At 43.5% G+C, this 8,156-nt stretch overlaps 1 protein-coding gene across 3 annotated transcripts in view; it reads right to left on the bottom strand.

The window, feature by feature from the left end:
- Window positions 1-6,366, bottom strand: part of atrn (attractin) — a 361,852-nt gene extending 355,486 nt beyond the window's left edge. For all 3 annotated transcript variants that reach the window (XM_059650378.1, XM_059650382.1, XM_059650379.1), the window contains exon 1: window positions 6,044-6,366. In XM_059650378.1, coding sequence (XP_059506361.1) covers window positions 6,044-6,291 — 248 coding nt within the window. In that variant the 5' untranslated portion in view covers window positions 6,292-6,366. The remainder of the gene's footprint in view (window positions 1-6,043) is intronic.
- Between the last annotated feature and the right edge of the window lie 1,790 nt (window positions 6,367-8,156).

Consider the following 8,156-nt stretch of genomic DNA (forward strand, 5'->3'; position numbering starts at 1 on the left):
CATCTTGCTTCCCTGAAACTTTATTTCGGACCACCCTACTGTCAACCTTTTCTATAGTCGAACTACAATTTTGGTGCCCATCCCCCTGCTGAATTAGTTTAAACCCACCCGAATAGCCTTAGCAAATTTCCCCCCCAGTATATCGGTACCCCTCTGGTTCAGGTGAAGACCATCTTGCTTGTAGAGGTCCCACCTACCCCAGAAAGAGCCCTAATTATCCAAGAATCCAAAACCCTCCCTCCTGCACCATCCCTGTAGCCACGTGTTCAACCCCTCTTTCTCCCTATTCCTCGCCTCACTAGCATGTGGCACGGGAAACAAACCAGAGACAACTCTGTTCGTCCTAGCTCTCAGCTTCCATCCTCGCTCCCTGAATTTCTGCCTTAAACCCCCCGTCTCTCTTCCTACCTAGGTCGTTGGTGCCAATGTGGACCACGACTTGAGGCTGCTCCCCCTCCCCCTTAAGGATCCCAAAAACGCGATCAGAGTCATCAAGCACCCTGGCACCTGGGAGGCAACACACCAACCCTGAGTCTCTCTCACCCCCACAGAACCTCCTATCTGTCCCCCTAACTATGGAGTCCCCAATGACTAATGCTCTGCTCCTCTTGCCCCTTCCCTTCTGAGCAGCAGGGAAGAGACTCTGTGCCAGAGACCTGTGCCCCACTGCTTTCCCCTGCTAAGTCATTCTCCCACTCCCACCCCCACCCACCGCCTCCCCCCAACAGTATCCAAAATGGTATACTTATTGTTGAGGGGAATGGCCACAGGGGATCCCTGCACTGCCTGCCAGTTCCCTTTCCATCCCCTGACCATAACCCATCTGCCTTTTTCTTGTACCTGAGGAGTGACTACCTCCCTGTAACTCCTCTCAATAACCCCCTCTGCCTCCCGAATGATCCCAAGTTCATCCAGCTCCAGCTCCAGTTCCCTAACGCGGTTTTCAAGGAGCTGGATTTGGGTGCACTTCCCGCAGATGTAGTCAGCAGGGACACTAGCGGTGACCATTACCTCCCACATTCTGCAGGAGGAACATTCAACTGCCCTGACCTCCATTCCCATTATTCTAAATTCCCAAGACTTAAAAAATAAACAATAAAACACCAATCAGGCACACAGAACCTTTTTTTTGGTTAGAGATCAGGCACACATAAGTCAGCATTACGTTGTATCAGGCAATTCAAAAGGTGCTCCCAGACTTAATTATATTTAATTGTACACAGGTGCTGGGCATTAAGTAGGGAATCACTTGCTTACATATAAATAGTGTGACACAGTAGTCATCAGCTTAGAAGGTACATGCTTGCAATGGGTATCTCTAAATAAATGCTTAGAAATGTGGTTAAAGATTGGCTCTAGCGCTATCTTTCAAAACAAGACTTAAGATCATGGGACAAGTTATTTAGAAATTTGTACTCTGCCACAGGAAGCTACCGAGACCAAAACAGTAAAGACTTTCAAGAAAGATGTAGACATAGTTCTTCAGACTGAAAACAAAGGATATGGGACAAAGTGGGAACAGGGCAAAGAAATGGATAATCAGCCATGCTCGGGCACCTATCTGCGTGGAGTTTGCACATTCTCCACGTGTCTGCAAGAATTTCCTCCCACAGTCCAAAGATGTGCAGGTTAGGTTGACCTACCATGCTAAACTGGCCAGCGTCCAGGGATGTGCATCTGGATGAGCCATGGGAAACACAGCGTTACAGGGATAGGGTAGGGGCCTGAGCAGGATACTCTTCAGGGGGCTGGTGTGGATTCAATGGGCCAAATGGCCTGCTTCCACACCACAGGGATTCTATGACACTGAATGCCAGAGAGGACTTGAAGGGCCTACTCCTGCTTTAATTTTCTATGCTTGCCTGTACTGTGTGCATTTTTCATAATGCTGAATGCCGGATGCCGGAAGTCCCAGAATTGTTCACAAAGCATCATTTCATTTTCATGATACCACAGAAACACCGCAACAAGCTCAGGAGGTAGCTCCTACAAAGTCTTCTGCTCAACTTAAGCAAAGTCTTAAAAAAAGAATATTCCAGCAATGTTCAAATTGAATACAATAGGCTAATCACATTTTACCAACTGTTAGAGCTAGCTTATTCAAGCACTGCAGACATAATGGCAAAGACAGTGATGATACTATAAACATAACACAAACCAGGAGCGTAATTTGGCCTTCAGATATTGATAGCACACCAACTCTTTGCTTGAAACATTCTTCAATTCCCCCAATTTTTCTTAAATGATTGTTCAGAACTGTTACAACATTTCAGATAAATCAAATGGGATAATAAAAGTCCTAATCCTTATAATTTCACCAGTTAAACTTCCGAAAAGAACACTGCCCTGAACTTCAAAAATCTCCAATTTATCATGGCAAAAATTAAAAGGTACAAATGGGATAATTTAATGGGCAACAGAACACTGACATGCGTGTCACAGACATGGTAGCTCAATATTCTAGTTTCAAGTCTGAAAGCATGAGTTGGGGATTTGGGGATGGGGGGTTGGATTTAGAAGGAGTAACAGATGGCAACATTACATTTTTGATAACAAATCATTACTACAGTAAAAGTTAGGGAGACATCCCAGAAATCATCTTCAACGAGGTCATGTGGGTAGTATTTAGAAATTTAAAAAGGGGTGATTAGCTTGCTGGGCTTAAACTACATGCCTCCCAAAAGTCCAAGGGAGAAACAGAAGCAGATATGCAGGCAAATCACAAAGATATGAGAAAAACAGGGCTGCAGTTGTACCTTCTTAGTGTGAAGGGATTAGACAGGGTAGAATTTTTAACGGTGCAGTCAAGAGCGCTTTTAGTGTTCATACATAGATAGTCCTAATGGATATGGGGCAAAATTACACCTAATCCAAGAGTGTGAAGCTGGTCAAGTGGATGAAGTTTCAGTCATCAAGCATTTGGGGGATAGCAACCATAACTCAAAGTTCCAAAATCATTATGGAAAGGAATAAGGATAGTGCAGAAGTTAAGTTGCTAAATTTGGAAAGGCCAAGATCAATATCATTAGACCAGATCTGGCAAACAGCCTGGGTGCAAGTAAGAATACATTTGGAAAGTGGGAATCTTTTCAACGTACAGTCAGAATTCAGAGACAGAACATTCTTAAGGGCAAGGGCAGCAAATTCAGGAAACCTAGGATGGCTAGGGATACCAAGAATTTGATAAAGAAAAGAAGCATATGTTAGTGCAGCTCAATAAAAACAGGAGAAGTCATTCAAAATGAGAGCGTGCAGGAGGGTGCTTATCGTGGGAATTAGAACAGCAAAATAGGAACCACAAAATAGCACTATCGGGTGGGAGCAAGAAAAACCCCAAGGCTCTTTACGATGTAAAGAAAGAGTAAGGTGATCAGGAGAGAAAGACTAAGGCCTTTAGACAGCAAAGGGACAATCTGTGTGTGGAGCCGGTAGACGTGGGTGAGATCTGAAATGAATACTTCTCATCTCTATTCACAAAGGTGAAAGACATATCTAGGGATTTCAGTTGGGTTGGTGAGGTCTAGCGCACATTAACATTAATAAAGAGGCAGTATTAGATGTTTTAATGAGCATAAAAATGCATTAATCCCCAAGGCCTTAAGAGAAGTATACCAGGCTGCTATGTTCAGCACAAGGAGAGATTGCTGGGACCCTCGCACATTTATTTAATACTCACAGGTCACAGGTGAAGTGCCAGGTGATTAGTGGATATCTAATGATATTCCCTTGCTCAAGAAGGGCAGCAAGGATAAGCCAGGTAATTCATGCATTCCAGTACTAGTCTAACGTCAGTGGGAAGGAAATTATTGAAAAAAATCTGAAGGACAGGATTGGTCAATACTTGGAAAGGCATAGATCGATCAGGGTAGGCACCACTGATTTATCAGAGGAAGGTCCTGTCTGACTAATTTAATTGAGTGTTTTGAAAAGACAACTAAATATAATGATGAGGGTAGTGCAACTGATGTTGTTTACAGAGATTTCACTAAGGTCTTGGGAAGGCTGGGTTTCAAGCTAAGTGCCCATGGATTCAAGGCAAGTTGACAAACTGGATCCAAAACTGATTTCCAAATGGAAGGCAAAGGGTGATGTGGAGGGTTGTATTTCTAATTGAAAGCCTGTGACCAGCAATGTATCACAGGATTTGGTGCTGGGACCTTTGCTGTTATGTAGATTTGTGACTTGGATGTGTGTCGAAGGTACAATTAGTAGGTTTGTGGATGACACAAATTGGTAGCAAACTTGATAGTGAAGAGGTTGGATGAACTAGGCTTGTTTTTATTAGGGTTTAGAAAAGCAATAATGACTTGATTAGAACATTTAAGATCATGAACGATCTTGACAGGGTGAATGTCGATAGGATGATTCTTCTATTGGGAGGATGTCGAATGGCAGGCCAGTATCTTAAAAAAAAAAGCTGCCCAGAAAGATAGATAATTTTTCTTCCTCTTTTAAAAGGGTCCCGAGTCATTGCTTCTCTCTTCCACAGTGGGAGCAGTCTATGAATATTTTAAGCATGTAGATACAGCGTTGATAAAGAAAGTGAAAGGCTAACCAGGGTAGGTAGATTAGCTAGCTGTGATGGCACAACAGACTCAAGCAGCATCATGGCCTACTCCTGGCTCCACACTGTAGGTTTGTGGAGAATGACCAAAGTCTGAAATCTCCACTGCAAGTGGCAATTAATGAGAAATTAAAATCATAACGTGAAATGAGAATGAATATTATTGAGGCACAACAGCACGTATGTTAAATTAGGTGGCAGATTCACCAAGACGTCTCAAAGTTGGATGCAGTATATTAGAAACTAATGTATTAGTTTGATGATCATTTAAGACAGTCCAACAGGGGTATTTTCAGGATGGCAATCAATAACCAGTGGAATGCTACAGGAATCAGTGTCACTCAATTACTTAAGGACTACAACTGTTTAAAATGTATATTAATGACTTGGACGAGAAAAGTGACTAAACTGCAGCCACGTTTGCAGATGACAGACAGGTGGGAAGGCAAGTGAAGAAAATGCCAAAAAGTCTGCAAAGACGAGCCACAACAGAGAACACAAATGGAATGGTGGCCTTTATTTCAAAGGGCAATGGAGTATTAAAAAAATCAGGGAGGTCTTGTTATCTCTATACAAGGCACGATCAGGTCACACTTAGAACTCAACAGTTTTGACACCTTTATCTAAAGCAAGGCATATAGGCATTGGAGGCAGTCCAGAGTATGGGCAGGCTGTCTTACAAAGAGGTGGAGTAAGTTAGGCCTGAAATCATTGGACTTGACGAATAAGGAGTGACTTTATTCAAACATACAAAATTCTTCGAGCACCTGAAGCAGTTGATGTACAAAGTTATTTTCCCTTGTGGAAGGCTCTGGCAAAGTGGGCGTAATCTCAGAATGCATAGTCACCCGTTCAACACAGATGAGGAAAAATTTATTTTCTCAGAGGGTAATCAATCTGTGGAATTCTTCAGCGGAGGGTTGTCAAGGCTGACTCATTAAGTACGTTCAACATTAAGGAAGACAAATTTTTAAATCGGTAAGGCAATCAAGGGTTATGGAGAAAAGCAAAAAAGTCCAGTTTAGAATTATCAAATCAACCATGATTTCAACAAATAATGGAGCAGACTTAATGTTCTGAATGGTCTACTTCTGCTCCTATGTCCGAAAGCAAACAGCGTCAAAATGGCCTAAACCGTGCACATGTACAAATCAATTTTCTAGAAAAAAAACAAATTGCATTTCAGGTTTCTAACAAATAGCAATCAAAAGTAACACTGAGGATACAGAGGGATACTTAAGGAAGGGTAGACAGGGCGAGAAATGAATAAAACATGGACAGTGAATGTGGAAAGGGGTCGTGGTGGTGCTGGCGGGGGTCGTGGTGGTGGTGGTGGTCAGGGTGGGGGGTCGGGGTAGTGGCAGCGGCGGGGGTCAGGGTGGGGGGTCGGGGTAGTGGCAGCGGCGGGGGTCAGGGTGGTTTACGGCCGTGTGTGTCGGAAAGCCGCAGTCGGTGAGGCCCACCAGCCCCCTGACTCACTTGAACCTGCCGCCGCAGTGCTGACACAGCTCCCCGACCCAGCCAGCTTCACACACGCACTGTCCGCCCGCCGCGCTGCAGTTCCCGTGGACACACCGCTTCTCACACTCCTTGCCCTGGGCTCCGGGCCACCCGCACATGGACACACACAGCGCCAGCATGACGCCCCACTTCAGGAAACTCCACGAGCCGGTGCCCAGCGTCCGTCGGAGCGCGGAGCCGGTCCGTCGCTCCCCCGCCGCCGCCATATTCTCAACTTTGTGCTCGATCCGCAGACCGTCCCCGGGAGAAGATGGTAAAAAAAAAACACGCCGCCACCACTGCACCTGCGCACCGAATCACCACCGCCTGAGCATGCGCGCGTGCTCACCTCCCCGCTCATGCACTTGCTTGGCCCGCATGCTGCATATTTTCCTGCTATCCGCTCCAAGCAAGATCTCCCGACTTCTCTTTGCATTCCATTTGCCTTTCCTCATAACCGTTAAACTTAGGTACTAGCCTCTTTTGTGAGATAGACATGCCTCTTTATGTTCACTTCCTTCAGTAAAAAAGGAGAACACTTAATTAGCTTTCTTCATTATGTGCTGCACTTGCGTGCTAACTTCTTGTGACATATGCAAGTGAACATCTAAATTTAGCTAACCATGCCTTCCTTCGTCTCATCCAAATCATTGATGAGAATTGTAAAACTTTCAGGCCCAGTACTGTCCCCTGTGGAACACTATTCATCACATCCGCCAGTCATACAAAGGCATTTTTATGCATACCCAGATATTTTCTGACGGCCAGCCAGTTTTCTGTCCATGCTGAAAAGTTAACCCTGCCTACCATGAAATTTGTTTTTTTGCAATGACCTTTGTGCCACCTAATCTAATGCCACCTGGAACTCCAAGTTGAGTGTGTGTTCCCTTTATCCACAGCACATATTACACGTTTGAAGAACTCCAATAAGTTAGTTAAAGATGATTCCTTTCCAACAAAACCATAAGACTCTTCCTGATTACACTGAGTTTTTCCAAGCATGTGTAACTACATAATCTCCTTAATGATCTATTCTGACACGTTCCTGACATTTGATGCCAAGCTAAATGGCCTGTTGTTTCTTGTTTGCTCCTTTCCTCCCTTTTTGAATAGACAAGATAAATTTGCTTCTTTGCAATCTGATGGAACTTTCCCTGAACTGAAACAACTTTGTAAAATTAACAGGAACACATCTTATAGTTCATTAGCTCTAGGATAAAAGTTTATTTGGTCTCAGCTCTTGACAGCCTGCACCTCCATCGAGTTACTCTGTGCCACTCCCCTTCTGATTATAATTTTCATTTCCTGATTTAGAGCTATAACAGCCACATTTTTGTATCCCCTCTATTGAAGACTTAAGTAAAATATTTGTTGCTCTAACCTTTTGTTATTCTCTACTGCTAATTCCTACTTAAATATCCAGAGGACCATCACAAACTTTGCTTAGATAACAAAGTGTGGAGCTGGATGAACACAGCAGGCCAAGCAGCATCTCAGGACCACAAAAGCTTTCGTGCTCCTGCAATGCTGCTTGGCCTGCTATGTTCATCCAGCTCCACACTTTGTCATCTTGGATTCTCCAGCATCTGCAGTTCCCATTATCTCTGAACATACTTTGCTAACTCACTTTTATTAATACCTGTAGAAACTCTTGCTATCTGGATTTTCATTCATAGTGAATGAATTCCCTCTCATATTCAAATTTCTTCTCTTGGATTAATCTTTTCATCTGTTTCTATAGTGAATAATCATCTGACCTGCCACTTATCTTTCCACAGTTATATCTGTTGTCATCAAGTTTGACACATTAACTATGTTCCTTAATTAACTATGGATGGTGGGTCCAATATTTCTTTGTAGTAGGAATATGAATTGTTCTGAATATTCTGAGATATCCCATTAAAAGTCTGTTACTGGATACAACCCCTAGCCTTGTGCGCTGGTTCTCTTCAGGAAGTTTACTTTTCTTGCTGACATAGATTTAATATGTTCATGTTGGATTCTATTTGGGTAACTGCAAACTTAGTGAGAGTTTTAAACAAAATAGTTGGGGAAAGGGATCAAATGTGAAACGATACGGTACATTAAAAAG

Source organism: Stegostoma tigrinum, chromosome 1 (genome assembly GCF_030684315.1).
Source record: "Stegostoma tigrinum isolate sSteTig4 chromosome 1, sSteTig4.hap1, whole genome shotgun sequence".
NCBI classification, from domain to species: domain Eukaryota; kingdom Metazoa; phylum Chordata; class Chondrichthyes; order Orectolobiformes; family Stegostomatidae; genus Stegostoma; species Stegostoma tigrinum.